General features: G+C 42.4%; 3 protein-coding genes and 3 pseudogenes across 3 annotated transcripts; all 6 read left to right on the top strand.

Moving 5' to 3' along the window:
* The first annotated feature begins 4,259 nt into the window (after nt 1-4,259).
* LOC120018560 lies at nt 4,260-4,845 on the top strand (annotated as a pseudogene).
* A 3,906-nt stretch (nt 4,846-8,751) lies between these two features.
* On the top strand, nt 8,752-9,387 carry LOC120018212 (claudin-4-like). The gene has a single exon (XM_038961284.1). The coding sequence runs from the start codon at nt 8,752-8,754 to the stop codon at nt 9,385-9,387; it is 636 nt and encodes a 211-aa protein (XP_038817212.1).
* A 1,013-nt stretch (nt 9,388-10,400) lies between these two features.
* On the top strand, nt 10,401-10,908 carry LOC120018559 (annotated as a pseudogene).
* Nucleotides 10,909-12,284: 1,376 nt separating this feature from the next.
* On the top strand, nt 12,285-13,849 carry LOC120018211 (claudin-like protein ZF-A89). Its single transcript, XM_038961283.1, has one exon. It carries the CDS (start codon nt 12,383-12,385, stop codon nt 13,148-13,150), a length of 768 nt encoding a protein of 255 aa, XP_038817211.1. The 5' UTR covers nt 12,285-12,382; the 3' UTR covers nt 13,151-13,849.
* Nucleotides 13,850-15,663: 1,814 nt separating this feature from the next.
* On the top strand, nt 15,664-16,765 carry LOC120018762 (claudin-4-like). The gene has a single exon (XM_038961967.1). It carries the CDS (start codon nt 15,664-15,666, stop codon nt 16,297-16,299), a length of 636 nt encoding a protein of 211 aa, XP_038817895.1. The 3' UTR covers nt 16,300-16,765.
* A 1,705-nt stretch (nt 16,766-18,470) lies between these two features.
* On the top strand, nt 18,471-19,126 carry LOC120018558 (annotated as a pseudogene).
* Nucleotides 19,127-21,754: the final 2,628 nt, after the last annotated feature.

The raw sequence follows: 21,754 nt of genomic DNA, 5'->3' as shown, positions 1-21,754 counted from the left end.
AAAATGTACGCTCACAACGCTGCACCTTGGTCCTGTTCATTCAACAGCCATGACAGCCCTTGTTTCTCTATGGTGTAGTAGGTCAGGGCGTGACTAGGGGGTATTCTAGTTTATCATTTCTATGTTGTGTTCTAGTTTATATTTTCTATGTTGGTGTTTGTATGATTCCCAATTAGAGGCAGCTGGAAATCATTGTCTCTAATTGGGGATCATATTTAAGTAGCTATTTTTCTCACCTGTGTTTGTGGGATATTGTTTTGTGTTTGTGCATCGTATAGTCACGTTTAGTTGTTCGTTTATTGATATATTTTGTTTAAGTTTCTCTTTGAATTAAATATGTGGAACTCAACATCCGCTGCACCTTGGTCCCGTTCTTACGACAGCCGTGACAGTACTAAAGGTACAGTTTAGACCAGGGCTGTTCAATTCCAGTTCTGCAGGGCCTAAATAGGTCTGTTTTTTTGTTTCTGCTAGTTAATTGCACTCACCTGGTGTCCCAGGTCTGAATGAGTCCCTTAATTGAAGGAGAGGATACAAACCAGAAGTGTTTCAGCCCTCCAGGGCCGACATTGAACAGCCCTGGTTTAGACAGTGGCAGGTGTTTTTGTCTCTTTGTGACCAACGTCATGTGATCCTGGGAGTAGTGTGTGCCTTTTATTGAAACTGCATGTATCTCAACAAGCCTTTTATTTCTTACACCCAGAACAACAATAACAATATCTGGAAATACTATCATTCAGTTTCAACTGCCTCTTTATTAGGAGTTCCACAACGTGATCAACATTACACCATATAACCAGATGTATGCTGTTTGACAAAAAAACTAGAAACAATTTAACAACATGTTACCACGTTACTAGAGTAATTACAGTGTTACTACAGCTGTATAAGAGAACACTGGACGAGAAGAAGTAATAAGAAAAACAGATGTTGCTAGAAGGTTCTGCTTTCTAGGTGTCTATGTTGTTTGCGGCATTCCTGATCTGACCCTCTGAGGCCGATCTGAGTAATCTCAGTTATAAGGTGATACGCTCCAAAACAATTTCTCCTCCTCAATACGTAATACCAGAGTGTGGAACTCAATCTCCTTGAGTTTCTCCATGCCAGGGTAAAATAGAGGCATTGTTCCTAGAGGTAATTTAAGCTCTCTAACAGTGGCCTCTTTCATATATGGAAACAATCTGTATCGCTACCCCCCCCTTCCTTTTCTCTCTACAGTCTGACAACTGCGATCACCTTCGGTTGTGTTTGTGGCTAGTCGAAGACAGACCCGTCCACAGAACTAACCAGCCAGACTCCTTGTCCATCAAAGCAGACACGTCCTCCAGGTGAACGGAAGAACAACAGGCTATAGCCCTCCAACCCCCAAGGACTGACGTCTCCTTGCAAGGTCAGCTTTCAACTATTCCTTTTTGCTCTTGCCTCTTTACAAAATGGTGGATGAACTGAATGACTTGTCTGATGTGCATCTATCAACTGCTCAGGTGACATAAAGAAAGATTTGATTGATTGATTGATTGGTTGGTTGATTGATACTTTAACAAACATCGCTGGAGGGGAGTTCACTTTTTCTCTCTTGAGAATGAGTAGAGTAGCAGGACAATCATTCACTCACTCAATACGGTAGTCTTTATCAGATTGCACATTTATGTCCAATTGTAATGTTTTAATGAAATGTCGTGGTGTAGTGCAATTATTTTTGTACGGAAGTGCCCCCATTTTTTTTTTTTAAAGTACGTCATAATTTCTCAATCAAAGTTTGTACTGACAGATGTAGCCTATTGAATATTATTACAGAATATGCATAAAATGCATCCTCCAAATGCAACGTCTGCCTATGCCGACGCACATATTGTCTCAAGAAAATGTTATATTTTGAATACCCTCAAACATCAAGTTAGGCATATCTGATTTCAAAATAGGCCATCACTGTCAATAGTGAATGATAATTCTTCACGTTTTACTGCTGAAATGTCCAAACTGCATCTGCATGCCAATCATTTGATCTCAATCAGTTTCAAGAGAATATGCATTTAGATCTTCTTGAAATACTATTTTCTTGAGCAAATTATAGCAAATGGTGTGCACTGTTGCGTTTTGGCCGCATGAGAAAAACAAATGAGACTATTCAGCTTCAGCTAACCATCTTAAAATCTTGCTACAAATGAGGAGGTGTTTTGGTGTAGGCCTAACAGTAACATTATAGGCCTACTATGCTATGCAATTATATTTGGTTCTGTTATGTAAAATACTAATTAATCATTATGTGATCTTGCAATAATTGATTCAGCTTCAGAAATAATATTTTTACCAGCTCCATGTATTCTCAAATTGTAAAAGGTGAGGGAGCATTGCTTCCTTGCTCTCCTGCAGCACTACACCCCTGATGAAATGTAACTTTAGTTTAAATATTTGTACTGTTTTTGTAAGTGTCACGCCCTGACCTTAGAGAGACGTTTTATTTCTCTATTTGGTTAGGTCAGGGTGTGATGTGGGGTGGGCATTCTATGTTTTGTATTTCTTTGTGTTTGGCCGAGTGTGGTTCCCAATCAGAGGCAGCTGTCGTTGTCTCTGATTGGGAATCATACTTAGGTAGCCTTTTTTGCCACCTATGTTGTGAGATCTTGTTTTTGTACAGCTCTTGTAGCCTACGGAACGGTACGTTTGGGTTCATTTTGTTATTTTGTTGCTGGTTCTCATTTTAATAAATGTGATGACCACAAATTACGCTGCACCTTGGTCTGCTTCAAACATCGTACCGTCACGATCGTTATGAGACGAATGAGTGGACCAAGGCGCAGCGTGGAAAAAAGACATCTTCTTTTAATGAAGAAAAACAAACACTTACTAAACGAACAAAAAACAAACGTGAAGCTAAAACGAACTAAGTGCACACATGCAACATAGAACATAGACAATTACCCACAAAACCCAAATGCCTATGGCTGCCTTAAATATGGCTCTCAATCAGAGACAATGAACCACAGCTGCCTCTAATTGAGAACCAATCTAGGCAGCCATAGACATACAAACACCTAGACAAGACACTGACCCATTAAACGTACAAAACCCCTAGACAATCCAAAAAACACATACATTCCCCATGTCACACCCTGACCTAACTAAAATAATAAAGAAAACAAAGATAACTAAGGCCAGGGCGTGACACGTACATTACAGTAAGGGATTATCTCATAGAAAGGCAACATGCCTACATTATTTTGACAATGTCACAAGCCTGGGAAACCAAAGAGCACCTTACATATTAACTTTTGTTGCAGTCTTGTAACATATTCTATGCAAGGGACTGTAAACTCAAGCAGGAAAATAATAAGTTACAGTAGGCCTATGTATTCAAGGGGATCTGTAGGATGATGTACTGGTATTTGAAATAATTAAATAAGTGGATATCCTGGTTAAACTCTGCCATTAGAGTTATAAAAGCGTGTGTGTATTCTGGCATTGTTTCAAGTCAACATGACCTGCTGGGAGTCCCAGAGCTGCAAAGGTCAGCCATGGGGTCAAAGGTGAAGAGTGAATGTCAGGTAATGTAGGTAGCCGAAGTAGAATAACATTTTGTTAAAATTCTCTCATCGAAAACTCTATATAGAGACATCCCTTTGATTTGAGAAATTAAAGGGCTCTGTTCATATTAAGAGGAAAGGGGTTGGGAACTATCTCAATCGAATGGTCTAATTGTCAGATTATAATACTTTTACCTGTCTCGCATTGATATTTGAGTTTGAGAAAAGATTTTAAAAAATCCTTATTCACGGATATTCTCTAACATGACCAGATGTTTTTCTATTAGTTCCATTCCACATAATGTAGTGTGAAGATAAGCATGAAACTTGCAAAAGAGAGGAGAAAATACTGAAACCCTGACACTGAGTTTATACTTTTAAGTGTGTTGGCACACACGGTTCCTCTTTAGCTTGGTTAAAACCATTTGAACACTGAGTCACAATGAGGCTGTTCCACTTGTACCATTTAATAGAGAAGACAAAAAAACAGCCAGCATGACGGCACATGCCCTGGGGAGGAAGCGGCAAGTCATGTCAAAGCTGTGTTTGAGCGTGTGTGTGTGCCAAGCCTCTCCCAAGTCAGGTGTATAAAAGCACCTGCTCCCAATATGGCTTAAACATTGACACATGGATATCTTTCAAGCAAGACATACCAAGCAACTGATTTCTAAGAAAATACACATTTTGGGCTGATTTCCTTCATCGACTCCTCTAGGACTTAAAGAAGAAGAAAATATGGTATCTGCTGTGTTTCAGATGCTGGGCGCAGCCCTGGGCATCATTGGCTGGATCGTGGTCATCGTGGTCTGTGCCCTGCCTCAATGGAAGGTCACAGCCTTCATCGGCGAGAACATCATGACACAAAACTTATTGGAGGGAATGTGGAAGGTCTGTGTGATCCAGAGTAGAGGTCAGATACAGTGTACGATCTACGACTCCATGCTGGATCCACCCCAGCACCTCCATGCCGCTCGTGATCCCATCATCTCTATCATGATGGGCCTGGTGGGCATCCTGCTCGCCGTGGTCCGGGGCAAGTGCACCAACTGCGTGGAGGATGAGAGGGCCAAATCCGGAATAGGCGTTGGCAAGGGTCTAGTCATCATCGCTGTCGTCCTGTGCCTCATCCCTTTTTGCTGGTCGGCCAACACCATCATCAGGGACCCCTTGCAGACAAGGTCTCAGAAGATGGAGCTGGGGGCCACGCTCTACATTGGCTGGGGGGGCCGCGCCCCTCATGATCATGGGAGGCGGCTTCCTCTGTGCCAACTGTTCCTGTAAAGAGGACAATTACCACACTAAGTACCCAGTTATCTATTAGTTTACTCCTATTAGTGCTAGGATTAGAGCAGGTGTAGGGTTAGGGGAGGGGTGGTAGGGTTAGGTGGGGGGATTGGGGGAGGGGTGGAAGGATTGGGGAGGGCTGGTAGTATTAGGGGAGGGAGGGATTGGGGGAGGGTTGGTAGGGTTGGGGGAGGGGTGGGAGGATTGGGGGAGGGTTGGGAGGGGGAGGGGTGGGAGGGTTAGGAGAGGGTTGGTAGGGTTAGGGGAGGGGAGAGGAAAATAATAAAGAAGGAAAATAGATAAAAAAACTATATATGGGGGATTGGAAGTGATGCAGACAATTACATTGATAGAAGTCACAATCTATCTGCAATATTAAAGCTGATCTACCCCCTAAAAACAAATGATACAAATAAAAGTACTCAGCTGCCAGGCCCTCAGCACCCAAGGGCTATGTTTGAGGAGTGGGAAAAACTTCACGGAGAGAAGTAAGAGAAAGAAAAGGAAGATAAACTATAAAAGAAAGATAGACTATGTATATTTATACAGGTGCTGTGCAGTGTGATCCTTACTGTCACACATAGTGATTTTGTGAGATTGTGGGATGCCTGATGAAGACCTAAGGGTCGACACGTTGTTGTAAATAAATATCACCTGGGAGCATGAGCAGCAGTGTGCAGCGTTTTCCTGTCTGTTTTCCATGGGTTCGCCTACAACTCCAGCACCTGAGGAAAGTACCTGGATGTGCATTTGTTCTTCAGCTTTCGTACATGTTTGCATGGTATCACAGCTTGGTTCGACTGCTAAATGACAAAATGCCATTGTATTTGACTTTAGCTAAAGACAGACAGTGGCACAGAAATGACATGTTATGTCAGCTAATACTCCTTCAGATGTATATTCATATAAAATATGCATAAAAGATTTCAGAATGGGTTTCTCATAACATTTTTAGCTTTATTTAACTAGGCAAGTCAGTTAAGAACAAATTCCTATTTTCAATGACGACCTAGGAACAGTGGGTTAACTGCCTTGTTCAGCGGCAGAACGACAGATTTTTACCTTGTCAGCTCGGGGATTCGATCTTGCAACTTTTCGGTTATTAGTCCAACGCTCTAACCACTAGGCTACCTGCTGCCCCATAACATTGCATTGAAAGTGCATATTTCATTAATCATTTCGACTAAATGTATATTTTTTTATGTATGTGTGATTCTGAAAATATAAATTTCAATGGTGATAAAAGTGTAAATAAACGTTTTTGTTCAACTTCAAATTCACTGTCTCATGTTTTCTTTGACTGTACATGAGCAACAGCCTTTGATAATAATATCATATCCCTCAGCATGGCACTGGTTATTCTTAGCTCTTCAGCAACACCTCACACCAACTGTTAAACAGACATTTTCGTTGCGAAATTACAGACTAGATATACACTGCTCAAAAAAATAAAGGGAACACTAAAATAACACATCCTAGATCTGAATGAATGAAATATTCTTATTAAATACTTTTTTCTTTGCATAGTTGAATGTGCTGACAACAAAATCACACAAACATTATCAATGGAAATCAAATTTATCAACCCATGGAGGTCTGGATTTGGAGTCACACTCAAAATTAAAGTGGAAAACCACACTACAGGCTGATCCAACTTTGATGTAATGTTCTTAAAAGAAGTCAAAATGAGGCTCAGTAGTGTGTGTGGCCTCCACGTGCCTGTATGACCTCCCTACAACGCCTGGGCATGCTCCTGATGAGGTGGCGGATGGTCTCCTGACGCATCTCCTCCCAGACCTGGACTAAAGCATCCGCCAACTCCTGGACAGTCTGTGGTGCAACGTGGCGTTGGTGGATGGAGCGAGACATGATGTCCCAGATGTGCTCAATTGGATTCAGGTCTGGGGAACGGGCGGGCCAGTCCATAGCATCAATGCCTTCCTCTTGCAGGAACTGCTGACACACTCCAGCCACATGAGGTCTAGCATTGTCTTGCATTAGGAGGAACCCAGGGCCAACCGCACCAGCATATGGTCTCACAAGGGGTCTGAGGATCTCATCTCGGTACCTAATGGCAGTCAGGCTACCTCTGGCGAGCACATGGAGGGCTGTGCGGCCCCCCAAAGAAATGCCACCCCACACCATGACTGACCCACCGCCAAACCGGTCATGCTGGAGGATGTTGCAGGCAGCAGAACGTTCTCCACGACGTCTCCAGACTCTGTCACGTCTGTCACATGCTCAGTGTGAACCTGCTTTCATCTGTGAAGAGCACAGGGCGCCAGTGGCGAATTTGCCAATCTTGGTGTTCTCTGGCAAATGCCAAACGTCCTGCACGGTGTTGGGCTGTAAGCACAACCCCCACCTGTGGACGTCGGGCCCTCATACCACCCTCATGGAGTCTGTTTCTGACCGTTTGAGCAGACACATGCACATTTGTGGCCTGCTGGAGGTCATTTTGCAGGGCTCTGGCAGTGCTCCTCCTGCTCAAAGGCGGAGGTAGCGGTCCTTTTTGCTGGGTTGTTGCCCTCCTACGGCCTCCTCCACATCTCCTGATGTACTGGCCTGTCTCCTGGTAGTGCCTCCATGCTCTGGACACTACGCTGACAGACACAGCAAACCTTCTTGCCACAGCTCGCATTGATGTGCCATCCTGGATGAGCTGCACTACCTGAGCCACTTGTGTGGGTTGTAGACTCCGTCTCATGCTACCACTAGAGTGAAAGCACCGCCAGCATTCAAAAGTGACCAAAACATCAGCCAGGAAGCATAGGAACTGAAAAGTGGTCTGTGGTCACCACCTGCAGAACCACTCCTTTATTGGGGGTGTCTTGCTAATTGCCTATAATTTCCACCTGTTGTCTATTCCATTTGCACAACAGCATGTGAAATTTATTGTCAATCAGTGTTGCTTCCTAAGTGGACAGTTTGATTTCACAGAAGTGTGATTGACTTGGAGTTACATTGTGTTGTTTAAGTGTTCCCTTTATTTTTTTGAGCAGTGTATTAGATTACTGTTTAGTTGACAGTTTCACCCTAAAATAACATCCCAATTCCATTTTAGATACTTTATATTCCAGGTTAGCCAAGCTGAAATGTAGGCCTAAAGTTTAGTTTGCTACAGTAGCCCAGGTAAATTTAACATAAGAGAAAATGGACAACTGATTGATGGCTTGAGAAGACTGGAGGTTGAGAAACGGCTTTGCCACTGGAATGTGACTTTTACTTTAGTCTACACTTGGATTTCGAGTAAGATGACACTCACCTCTTGAGCATCCTTTATTGTCCAATGGTGTCCCCTACAGGAATAAAAACATAAAACATCATCATTCTGTTACACCACACATTCTGTTACACCACACTTCATCTTGTATTTTTGTGTCCTGAATAAAGTGTCAATCAAATATTAGTGTGCAGTCATAAAAAAATATGTAGTTTTAAACACCTCCAAATAACACATTTCCAAATAACCCACTCTTTTTTCAAATCCCTATTTTTAAAACTCCATAGTCAGTTTCCAAGTCATTCTTTGATAGAGTCCCATAGTAGTGAGTCAGAAGGAATAGCTGTTTTGTTTCCGTGTCAAGTGGCTACATGACCTTGAAGCTGCTCTTTTCTCTTAGGTCAGCACTGCTAGAGGTCACCGGGCTTCTGTCTGTTTGTGTATAAACATTCCTCAGCAAATGGGAGCAGAGCAGGGACTTGTAGTATCATATACCTGCATCATATCTCTGTTTTTAACACATTACAAACCCCAACTCCTACAACACAACTCTATAAATACTGGTCCCTTTTGTGTGAACCATCTCTGAACTCTTTGGGAATAGCTCGACTCCTCGGGACCTGTCCGTACTCAGCTTGGAGTGTGTGATACTCAGGTTGGCGTGTGTGAGGTCAGGAACAATCAGTGGACAGTGTGTGTGTGAGGAACTATTCAGTCAAGATGGTTTCCCAGGGGATCCAGATCATGGGCATCATCATGTCGTTGATCGGCTGGTTGATGGTCATCATCGTGTGTGCCCTGCCTATGTGGAAGGTCACAGCCTTCATCGGAGCCAACATCGTCACGGCCCAAACAATCTGGGAGGGAATGTGGATGAACTGTGTTGTGCAGAGCACGGGCCAGATGCAGTGTAAGGTCTACGACTCCATGCTGGCACTACCCCAGGACCTCCAGGCCGCCAGAGCCATGATCATCATCTCCATCCTGACAGGTATCGTCGGCATCTGCTTGTCGATTGCAGGAGGGAAATGCACCAACTGCATAGCAGAAGAGGGATCCAAGTCTAGAGCCTGTATTGTGGCTGGAGTCCTCTACATCATCTCAGGCATCCTCTGCCTCATCCCAGTGTCCTGGTCAGCCAACACCATCATCAGGGATTTCTACAACCCCCTGCTGATCGAGGCCCAGAGGAGGGAGCTGGGGGCGTCTCTGTATATGGGCTGGGGTGCTGCAGCACTGCTGCTGATGGGAGGGGGGCTGCTGTGCTGGAACTGTCCCCCCAAGCAGGACCACCACTATCCGGCCAAGTTCTCTCAGGTCAGATCCACCTCCTCCGGACCCATGCAATATGTCTGAGATGTTCATGTCAGTGTCATGTTAAGATCTACTTAATCAAATTGAATTTAAATGTGGACACTAAGGACAGTCCTCTTTCCAAAAACTGTGAGAGTTTTAAATCACAAAGAACTTGAATGGGTTTGTTGAGTTAAAATAATGTTACGAGTTATGTTATAACTATAATGTAAGTATATATATTTTTTTTTAAACAGCTGATATTCTCTACTACTGAAGTACCCTGTTAATATCCTTTAATGTCAAATTAAATCCATGAGGTTAGCAATACTGTATATCAAGTTATGCCTCCATTTTGGCACTGTCTTAACATTGTTCCTGTGATTAAAACAAGTGTGTCATCATTGTAAATAAACTGTACAATATAAATATAATACGTCTGTATTATCCATTTATTTATGAAAGCGCAACAATTAATCACACAAATGTGCTTTCACTGGGTTATTAGTGAGGTGAATTGTCTTTCTGTTGCAGTAAAACGTTTTATCCAGTATCAGTACAAACACCCCTATGCTCTGCTCTGTTTGGTGTGTAAACCTTGACCTATTTAGAATAACTATTGAGATGCTTGATAACGATCAGATACATGTTGACTTGATCATAAAATAGAAAAACAATAAGAGATATGGAAAATAAGAATTTGTCTGTATACAGGCAGCCCAATTCTGATATATTCTCCACTAATTGGTCTTTTGACAAATCACATCAGATCTTTTACAGAGCTGAAAAGATTTGTCAAAAGAGCAATTAGTGGAAAAAATATCAGAATTGCTCTGTCTTTGTAAACGCAGCCTCAAAAACATCTGTAGCCTACTGTCATTGTTAGGCCTACTACATTAGGTTTCAGTTAGACCTACTGATTCGTCTATCACAGCAACAGGCCAATCCGAGCAGCACCAGACAATTGTTATCATGTGTGGTTCATCTAGACCCCATAGGTGCAGATAAGCGTTCTTCTTTTATAAACTTAACCACTGTTGTCATTTTAACACCATCTAGAAGTAGCCTACTGTACCATGCATTCAGCTTGTTTGCAAATTCTGGGCATTTGCCTCGGTGTGATCGGATGGTTTGGAGACATTATCATTTGCGCGCTTCCCATGTGGAAAGTGACCGCATTCATTGGCAACAACATTGTCACAGCACAGATAATGTGGAAAGGCCTGTGGTTGATGAACATGCATGCATGGTACTGAGTACGGGCAAATGCAGTGTAAAGTCTACGACTCCATGCTGGCACTACCTCAGGATCTACAGGCGGCCCGCGCCCTAATGGTCATCTGGTCGCTCTCAAAGCCATGCTGCTGTCTAACGTTGGGGGGAAATTCACCAACTGCATCGAGGACACGTGGTCCACAGTCTCCACAGCATTGGGAGGATTTTCTGGGGTCCACGGGACTCATGCTTCTGGGTGGAGGGATTCTCTGTAGCCAGTGTCCACTAAGCCAGGATCGGGGACACTCCTCCAAATACAATGTGGCAAGATATGTAAAACCCTATTCGGCAAGAGCGGCCTATGTGTGAGCACATGGCAATATTTGCTTTGAACATTGACTAGCCTAATAATGTTGCTTTGGGGCTTTTGAACTAACTTTTTGTTTTAACTCCAATAATTTAAACACATTTTCCAATAAAGTTTTTAAATTGACAAATGTATTTCATTCCACCTTTTAAATGAGTGATCCCTTGCACATTGCTGTAACATTTCCAGCTGAAGCAATAGTGATGGCTGTGGAGTGGTTGGACTGTTGTAAGATAAAGGGCTTGTGTAGGATGGGCTACTCCATAGTCTGGACAGTTACTTTGAGGCAGTGTGGTAAGATTGTCCACGAAGTAGATTAAACCAAATGCCAATAACTCTTTAAATCTCCTCCAGGGTCCACTTAATTATATCATCCATCTCACACACGCACCCTCCCTCTCCTTTACCCCTCCTTGTTAGGGTATGTCAAAGCCAGATATAGATATTTCTAAATACTGTCGTGGTTTGGTAGCCTCATACGAGGCTAGTGGTTTGGTAGCCTCATACAAGGCTAGTGGTTTGGTAGCCTCATACGAGGCTAGTGGTTTGGTAGCCTCATACGAGGCTAGTGGTTTGGTAGCCTTATACGAGGCTAGTGGTTTGGTAGCCTCATACGAGGCTAGTGGTTTGGTAGCCTCATACGAGGCTAGTGGTTTGGGGTCACCATGTTAGAACCATTTCCCCAACACAATGTGTTCAATGTATCTTAAGCATAATCTAAATGGCTCTTGTGGTTAGGTGAGGGCTTTTGGGATGAAGATAAGTTCCGATGTGGTTAGGAAGTGTCACCATTACCATTTTCCCTAAATTGCAAGTTGTTGACAGTTTCTTGTAACCTGCAGATTCAGAAACGCTAAATGATCTGACCACACTTGTGGAAACAAATGACACATTGACTAACTGGTAGTGGAATGTCACTTTCATAACATGTCCTAACCCTACATCTTTTGAAATATAAATATAAAATCCAAATGTTGATACATACAGTGTCGGTAAAACCAACTTTTTATAAAGTAAATAGGCCTGCACATGTGTATTTATTTACATTTTCAAAGTCACAATGAAGGTCTGGGATTTAGCATTTTTATAGATGGGTAATGCCTTCATGGAAGTGCCAGTTTCAGTGTAGATGGTATCAAGTTGGAAGAAGTGTAATCCCAATGAACTCCAGGTTGTTTTGAACCTGTCGCATATGAAAGAGAGCTTTCTGAAGATGACAGTATTTAGTGAAGGATTGTCACCACTTCGTCAGCTCTGTCTGTGTGTCACAAAGTATCTACAGTGTGACAGCCTGAGGAAACTGGTCTGTCCGGAACAACTCACCTTGTGGCAGGAAACCACTCCTACTGCACATTCTTCCTCCTCAGCGGGCTCCAGTTGTTTCTGATCGTCAATCAGACCTCTCACATAGCTCCAGAGATCCAGACCTAGGTAGCCAGACTTCTCTTTCTCCCACTCCGGACACAACCTTTGGTCATGGGAAGGATCGGAAAGGAGGTGTTGGGCCAGGTGCTCAGCTTCATCGGCTTTGTGGGGGTGGCAGTGACCACGGGTATCCCCATGTGGAGGGTAACCACTTACATCGGTGCCAACATTGTAACAGGACAGATTGTGTGGGACGGCCTGTGGATGAACTGCGTGATGCAGAGCACGGGACAGATGCAGTGCAAGATAAACGACTCAATGATGAGGCTAGCAACAGACCTTCAGGCAGCGAGGGCCCTGGTCATCATCTCCATCATCTTCAACTTTGTCGGCCTGATTGTCACCTTCATCGGGGGCCAGTGCACCAGCACCCTGAAGTCTGAATCCTCCAAGGGTAAAGTGACGATCCTTGGAGGCATCCTGCTGCTCATTGGTGCTCTTCTGGTCCTCATCCCCGTCTGCTGGTCGGCAGCGTTCACCATCTCAGACTTTAATAACCCTCTGACCATCGAGACCCAGAGGAGGGAGATAGGAGCCTCCATCTACATCGGCTGGGGCTCCACAGCGCTGCTCCTCATCGGGGGGATCATCCTCTGCACCTCCTGCCCGCCCCAGAAGATGTATGGGTACCCAGGCTATCCTCAAGGAGCGCCCATGTACCCCTATCCAGGCCAACCAATGGTCCAGGCAGGGCCCTATGGGAGAGTTTACACCCCAGCCAGCAGACCCTACTCAGGGACAGGTTCGTATGCACCAAGCAAGCCATATGCAGCACCAATAGAATACGCTGTACCTGGACGGCCTGGACGGTATCTGTAACAAAGTGAAATGGAAAGAGGGAACGTCTCCCTGAATATTGACTGGTATTCTGGACCTTGATGTTTTCAAGCTATTGTTTTGCTTAGCTTTGCCTCTGCAGAGTTTAATTGCACCACCAAAATGTACTTATATCATGTACTTTTGTCCACATTGATATGTAGATATTGTTATTGATGAGAATAACATGCAATTTATAGACATGAAAATGATTGTGTGAATGATATTCATTATGTTTACGAGTGTTTTCACTTTCACCTAAGAGGAAGAATCTGTTCTTTCAAATGTTGACAATGTAAATCCTTATGTCTTGACTACTATACTAGTATGCAAACATTACAACAAATAGTTTGATCATGAGAATGGATGTAGCGTAAATGTTAATTTTAGCAGCAACCTATGTTCTCCCATTGTGCAACCGATACTGTTGTCTTGTAAATAGCTGGCTGGTCTATGACTTGTGATGTATCTGTACACAGAAAACAATATATTTTTCTGTAAATATTTTGTGCCTATATTTACCAAATATAAACACACATGTTATTATATACAATAATGTGTAGTCCTAATGTGTCTTTGTGGAAAAGTTGGGAAACAATAACTGCGATTTGAAATGTTCATGAACTATGAGCAATAATCATACCAATAATCAAAGCCTATGCATTTTCTAACTTGCGATTCATGTTTTAAAAGTTGCATTTTGAATTCAACTCTGCCTTAAATGATGAATCTAAACATCTAAGTCGTTGGGGGGGAGGGGGTACGAAGCTAACATATGGAGTTGGTTTAAGATTGTCATACCATGGATCATTTAGCTATTTGATTTTGAATTTCAGAACCCTTTCAGGTATAAAAAAAAAAATGAAAAAAATTGAATTTGGCCTTTACTATTATAGCGCATAGTAGCGCATTGAATAACACATTCATAAATGGCAAAATACATAAGGAATAAGGTTTTGAAGTGTATGTCTTATATCTAGGAGATATAAGAAAGCTCAGGAAATATCTATATATTTTTTACACATATTCAACCCCTTATTTTTGTTGACACAAAACTACCTCTACACTTCCATTAATTTGTATGGGTTACCTTCAGATGCGATCCCGTGACACTTAGTTTGTAGCCGAAACGGTTTTGACGCTAAACAGAAGATAGCACATCAGCGATTACCGACATCAGACAAGTCCCGTGGGGCTTATAGGGGTCGTAGAGCAAAACGGAGAACACCAGCGTGTTCGTGAAAGTCTCATCTTTCTATATTAGTTTGTAGGCCAAACCGTTCAGACGCTACAGACGTTTATGTGAGTGGACCAATTTTTTTCTCATGGTTTGACAAACTCCGCTGTAGCTCGGCCACTTTCCACCGCAGATGCGGAAGGCCGACATAGGAGGATGTGACGTATTGAGACACAGCTCATGCAAAAAAAGATATCTCCAGCTTAAACTGACGGATTTTGATAGGGTGTGTCAATAGACTCTTAAGGATTTTAAGGGATCAATATCTTTCAGTTACATGATGACGTGTATCTGTGTATCTCCTTTCATTTTGGAGATAGCATGGTTGCTCAAAAGCTACCTCATATCTCCTCTCTCCAAATATACAAACATCCCACTGGGCACACAATGGTTGAATCTACATCATTTCCACATCATTTCACTCAAATTACGTTCGTTGAACCAACGTGGAATAGACGTTGAATTGACGTCCGTGCTCAGTGGGATAGTTTTGAGAGTCTAGACTGTAACTCAAATAGGTTGTTTAACTAGATTGCCAACAGCTTTCTTTAAAATCAAGGTTTCTTAGATCTGTACCCGGGCTTAAAGGCAATGTTCTGTAGTGTGTTTTTAATGTATTGGTTTATTACATTAAAGAAATGTGTTCTGGATCAAAACCAAGAAAACAGAGACTGAATATAGGCCTTAACTTACTTCTGGCTATGACAAATCACAATTCTGGTGGTATTAGCAACTTGATTACAGGAATCAATAGTTGCAATAAAAAATGTCATCATGAAAACGGGGAACAACAGGAGTAGCTTCGAACTTCCGGCCATGACTAATGAGAATTCAGGTGGCATTGTTGACGGTTTATCTCTCTACCCTGAAACCAGTGGGCAGACAGGCCTAACCACCCAGCCAAACGGCATTCACTACAGAGGCATTTTTTGAATGGACCAATTACTATCTCTTCTTCACAGGTCTTGTATTCGTTAGCATGTCCAAAGAGATTGAGGCGCATCTCACCGAAACCCATTGTCATTCACACATACCGACAGGGGAGGTGAAAGAATCTGGTCCGGCTTGAAAATTACCATGTCAACTGGTTTCAGGTCAGGGGGAAGGCTGTTGACTCCACCCTTTCAGGAGCAGAGAGGTCCATATAACTTCAGGGGATGTGACTTAGTGAATAGTTAACAACGATTACAACCAAGCTGTGCTGACCTGCATTGACTCTCCTCTACAACCTCTGCCTGAGCTTCATTGATTTTACAACAAAAAACAAGAAGTCTTCAAAATGGTGTCGATGGGAAGACAGATGCTGGGCTTCGTCCTGGCTATCATTGGGTTCCTGGGGACCATTATTGTGTGTGCCCTGCCTATGTGGAAAGTCACAGCCTTCATCGGAGCCAACATCGTGACTGCTCAGGTCATATGGGAGGGCTTGTGGATGAACTGTGTGACCCAGAGCACAGGACAGATGCAGTGCAAGATCTACGACTCCCTCCTGGCCTTACCCCAGGACCTGCAGGCTGCCAGAGCTCTGAGCGTCATCGCCATCATCGCATCATGCTTCGGCATCCTCTTGGGAATTTCTGGAGGAAAGTGCACCAACTTTGTAGAGGATGAGGCTTCCAAAGCTAAAGTAGCCATTGCCAGCGGGATCGTCTTCATCGTGGCTGGCGTCCTCATCCTCGTCCCTGTCTGCTGGTCTGCCAACACCATCATCAGGGATTTTTACAACCCTCTGCTGGTCGAGGCCCAGAGGAGGGAGCTGGGGGCCTCACTGTACATCGGCTGGGGCACAGCAGGGCTCCTGATTCTGGGAGGGGGGCTCCTCTGCAGCTCCTGCCCACCCAAGGAGGAGCGTGACGACTACCCAGTGAAGTACTCACAGGCAAGGTCCACAGCTACCAGCAGAGCTTACGTTTGAGCTGGAAACTGTTGAAAGAAAGACTGTAAATTATTTGATTATCTTTGGTAATCTTCTGTGAATTGAAAATATCATGCAAGTTACTGGTATTATCCAGTCTTGTTCTTTTCCATTTTACGTTTTGAAAGTGATGTGAAATCAGAACAGAGTGAATATGTGAAAACAAATTAACTGAGCTCTTCAGAACTTTGCAAGAAAAAGACAAGACAGAACTGTTGCCTATAAGAAATGACGTTACAGAGAAGTAGTACTACTCTATATGCAGTGTCGAGGGATCATCTCATGGGTCATGGGGTGATGACTGAAGTGAATTGAAGCCATTCCCATAACCCTAACTTCTCTTTTACCGTATAAGGACACTGTGCCAGAATGATAGTATTGATGTAAGAACATGGACTATATGTACATTATATATGTATAATCGACTTGTCATAACTTTGTACAGTAGATCACAGTATGTTTTGCAAACAGCCAATATATGTTGATTGATTATGTCTAAAGAACTTAATCAATTGCAAACCTTCTTTTTTTTTGTGTATAAAACATTTCCAACAAAGTACTCCCTGACGAAGGCCATGCAGCCGAAACGCGTCGGTTTAAAAAAAACTTTGTTTCTATTGACCATGCCATACTAATAAAGGCATTTTAATTAATTATATGAAGAGTGCCTTGGTCCTCCTTTCTTTTTGATGAAAGTTTATACATTGGTGTTAACTGTCTTTTTTAAGAAATTGACTCCAAGTTACTGTGATTTCCTTTTTCTCAGCTGAAATCTTAGCTGAAAATGTCTAATAGCATATTATTTAGGTGAAATGACCTACTGACAATCCTCCCTCACTGTCTTCTGTTTGAAATACACCAAAAGTGGGACTTTACATCCCATTGATTCGAGTAAGAAAGTGAGGAAAGTATTTAACCCTGTCACACAATCCTGAGAACACTGATTTCCCCCATTATTAGAAATACTCACTGAGACATTTACTTTGAAGACTGGCAGTGACAGATTGCAAGAATGCACAGATGAACCAGTTACACAACTTAAGCCAGGTTAGATAAGAAAAAACTATTGTCTGTGAAACAAGCTCTGCTATTTAAACTGGCTTCCTCTCAGAACCAGCTATGTAGAGATGATGTGCAGAGATTGGCCAAAATGTATAGGCCTACTGGATATTTTCATAATTTATTATTTAGATTGGAAAAACTGGTAGAACCTGGTTTGTTTTCATTGTTCATTCATTGTTGAATAGACAATTGTCACTACTTTCTCGAACAAGAAGCATTAAGAACAGTATCACCTTACCACCCCTTAAACTACATCGTAATTCCTTGTGCCAAGTTTACCAAAACATGTCTCGTTACATCTTCATCTTGTGACGCTGTTTACATACATTACATAATGCTTAAGTTAACAGTGCACATTATAAAAATATGTTGTATGAGTTTAAACAGATCAGATTATCTCTCGCCCCCAGCCCCACCTCTCTTTTCTGTGCATTGGCGTGCCAATGCAATGTGAACGTCTCCAAATCGGTTGGGGCATACTGCATGCTCTGGAATCTGGTGACCTCTCTAACCCAGTGAAAGTGAAGCTTGGCATATGTGTGTCAGGAAAGCTAAACAAATCACTGTTGATTTTTAGTTGAGAATGTGTAAACTAAGAAGGTATGATGAGTTCACAAAAACACACAGTGCGAGAAGGGTACTTTATAGGGCTTAGTGCTCCCCTCCTCTGTTTTCTTTTCTGTCCTCCCATGACTATTTATAAATTTATTTCAGCACTATTTGCCATCTATTGCTAACAAAGTCAAATGAATCACATTGAAAGTTAATTTTGCTGTTTGAGCTTTCAAGCTGGCGAGTTTTCAAGCACATGCCTACATCCTCGTTCCTCATAGGATGTTTGAACAATAAAAGCTTTGTAAACTGATCTACCATATCCAAAAAGGAGAATAAAATGAAACCCCCACCTTTATTGTCCACACACAACAATGTATCCTGTAAGGCTGGTATTATTTGGCTGGCTCTCAGTTTCTTAAAGCTGGACCAGCTAGTAACACTCTTCTTTCTCGTTTTCAAATGCACCAAAACACCTGATTGCCTTCCGGTATTAACTTGGAGACACAAAAAGTTAGTCAATGAGTAGAGAGAGACAGAAGGACACTGCATTCAGAATGTGTTCCATGGGCATTCAGATGCTGGGCAGTGCCCTGGCCTTGATCGTCTGTGTAGGGAACGACCATTGTCGGCGGCGTGCCCATGTGGAGGGTCATAGACTTCATCTGAAAAAACGATGTCACCTCGCAAACCATCTGTGAGGGCATCTGGATGAGCTGTGTGGTCCAGAGCATGGGCCAGATGCAGTTTAAGGTATATGACTCCATGATGTCCCTCAGCTTCGACCTGCAGGTTGCTAGAGTGCTGGTCGTGGTGGACATCGTGGTGGGAATTGCTGGCCTCTTCATGGCGTTTGTCGGGGGAAAGTGCACCAACTTTCTGTTGGAGGAGGTGGCCAAGGCACGGGCGACGGTGGCGGTAGGGGTGGTGCTCATCATCAGTGGGATCCTGTGTCTCATCCCTGTATCCTCAACAGCCAGTCTCATCATCCAGGACTTTTACAACCGACTCCTGGTGAATGCTCAGCGGAGAGAGCTGGGGGGCTGGGATCCTGCTACTCCTGGGAGGGGGACTCCTCTGTGATAACTGCCACCCCAAGGAGGACGACAAAGCCCCCTCTATGAAATATATACTGGCCAAGTCGTCAGGAAGTTACAGCAAACCGGCAGGTTCTGTGGCAAGTTCCTCCACCCCAACAAAGACCGACATTTAATATGAAGGTTCATGGGACAAACTGGTCTGCATGAAAATGTTGTTTCTCCATCTTTTCAAAAGGTATTGGTGGTATAAGGTACATGGACGGACAGTGGAATATAAAGGAAAGGGTACCAATGGAAAGATGTTGTATGCAAAAAAACTGTACTATGAAGGAAATTATGCACTTAACTTTTTGATTGATTAGCCAGGGAAACACTTCACTCTTAGAAAAAAGGGTTCCAAAAGGATTCTTCAGCTGCCCCATAGGGGAACCCTTTTCGGTTATCTCTTTGGAAAGGATTCTGTATAGAACTCAAAACGGTTCTACCTGGAACCCAAAGTGTTCTTCAAAGGGTTCTCCAATGGGGACAGCCAAAAAGCTATATTTTTCCAAGAGTGTATGAGTGTATTAATATGCTACTGTTTAGATATACACTGAACAAAAATATAAACATAACATGTAAAGTGCTGGTCCCATGGTTCATGAGATTAAATAAAAGATCCCTTACCTTTCTCCAATTTTGTGCACAAATTTGTTTACATGAGCATTTTAGTGAGCATTTTATCCTTTGTCAAGATAATCCATCCACCTGACAGGTGTGGCATATCAAAAAGCTGATTAAACAGCATGATCATTACACAGGTGCACCCTGTGCAGTGGACAATAAAAGGCCACTCTAAAATGTGCAATTTTGTCACACAACACAATGGCACAGATGTCTCAAGTTTTGAGGCAGAATGCAATTGGCATGCTGACAGCAGGCATGTTCACCAGAGCTGTTGGCAGAGAATTGAATGTTCATTTTTCTATAAGCCACCTCCAATGTCATTTCAGAGAATTTGTCAGTACATCCAACCGGCCTCACAACCACAGACCACATGTAACCACGCCAGCCCAGGTCCTCCAGATCCGACTTCTTCACCTGCGTGAAACCGGCGTGAAACAAATTCTGATTGGCTGGATTAGGGCCTTATTAATTTATTTAAATTGACTGATTTCCTTAACTGTAATTCAGAAAAATCATAGAAATTGTTGCAAGTTGCGATTATATTTTTGTTCAGTATATGTAAATGTTATTTGTTTCTCGAAGTCCTGCCAAGTTGATTATACACTGTTGCAAATTATATTAGTCAGCAACTTTTTTACTGTTGTATGTTCTCTGTTTTATTACAATAAACTATCTTTTCATATTTCAGGTGAGTGTTTGTGAATTCAGTACTCCCACTGATGTCCTTGTTTTCACGAAATGCATTCATCATGATCATAAAATGTTCTCTGTAAGGTTAAAATAGAAGACTGGTAAAAACCTGTTTGACAGGAACTAGTGTCAGAGAATTCCACCCATGCTTCAAACTCAATGACCGTTTCAATGTGTTTTTCGACCAACATATACTCTACAATTACAAGGCTTGCAAACATTGGGTATGTCTATTGTGACAGATATTGTTGTATCAACCCACTCTCGTAATATTTAAATCAATAAAATAATCAACTATGTTTGAGTTCATAAAAAGACTGGTGTGATTTGAGTGGGTTTACACTAAGCTGTGAGAAAGCAGTGTTATGTTCCCCTGTTATCAGACTTGTAGACTTGTAGGTCTCCAGTTACGCTGTTCTCATGCAGAAAATATTGAGAGCTTAAAATGACTTAACCCCTTAATTCCATCTAATTTGTCTCACCATTCAATTTTCTCTTTGCCTTAGGTGTTTTTGTTATTGTGTTATTAAGATAAAGTTTAACATCAAGTCATTTATTGTCACATTATATTCAGTAGTGTTACAGAACGACTGTCCAGTAATATTCAGTAAGATTTGAATGATCAAATCCTCCTCAAATTCCTCCCAGTATCAACTTAAGCATCATTGTTTCACTCTGAATGACAGTTTCACTGCTGCTCGTTCTCTTTCTATTCTATTCAAAGAAACCTGCAATATTGTGGAACACCTCAGTCATTACATGTCCCTCCATCAAATAGGTCCTACACTGATGACACACTACTGCTATCTAGTGGTATATACAGTGCCTTCAGAAAGTATTCAGACCCCTTGACTTCTTCCACATTTTTTTATGTTACAGTTATTCTAAAATTGATTAAATGAAGAAAAAAAATACCCAGCAATCTACACACAATACTCCATAATGACAAAGCAAAAATAGGTTTTTCGATTTTTTGCAAATTTACAAAAAATAAAACACTGAAATACCCTATTTACATAAGTATTCAGGATGCCCAGGTGCATCCTGTTTCAATTTATCATCCTTGAGATGATTCTACAACTTGATTGGAGTCCACCAGTGGTAAATTCAATTGATTGGACATGATCTGGAAAGGCAAACACCTGTCTATATAAGGTCCCACAGTTGACAGTGCATGTCAGAGCAAAAACCAAGCCATGAGGTTGAAGGAATTGTCCGTAAAGCTCCGAGACAGGATTGTGTCGAGGCACAGATCTGGGGAAGGGTACCAAAAAATGTCTGCATTATTGAAGGTCCCCAAGAACACAGTGGCCTCCATCATTCTTAAATGGAAGACATTTGGAACTTCCAAGACTATTCCTAGAGCTGGCCGCCCGGCCAAACTGAGCAATCGGTGGAGAAGGGCCTTAGTTAGGGAGGTGACCAAGAACCCTATGGTCATTCTG

Source organism: Salvelinus namaycush, chromosome 23, assembly GCF_016432855.1.
Source record: "Salvelinus namaycush isolate Seneca chromosome 23, SaNama_1.0, whole genome shotgun sequence".
Classification (NCBI taxonomy): Eukaryota; Metazoa; Chordata; class Actinopteri; order Salmoniformes; family Salmonidae; genus Salvelinus; species Salvelinus namaycush.
The sequence above is the reverse complement of the archived record's forward strand: the minus strand, read 5'-3'. Positions and strand labels throughout refer to the sequence as shown.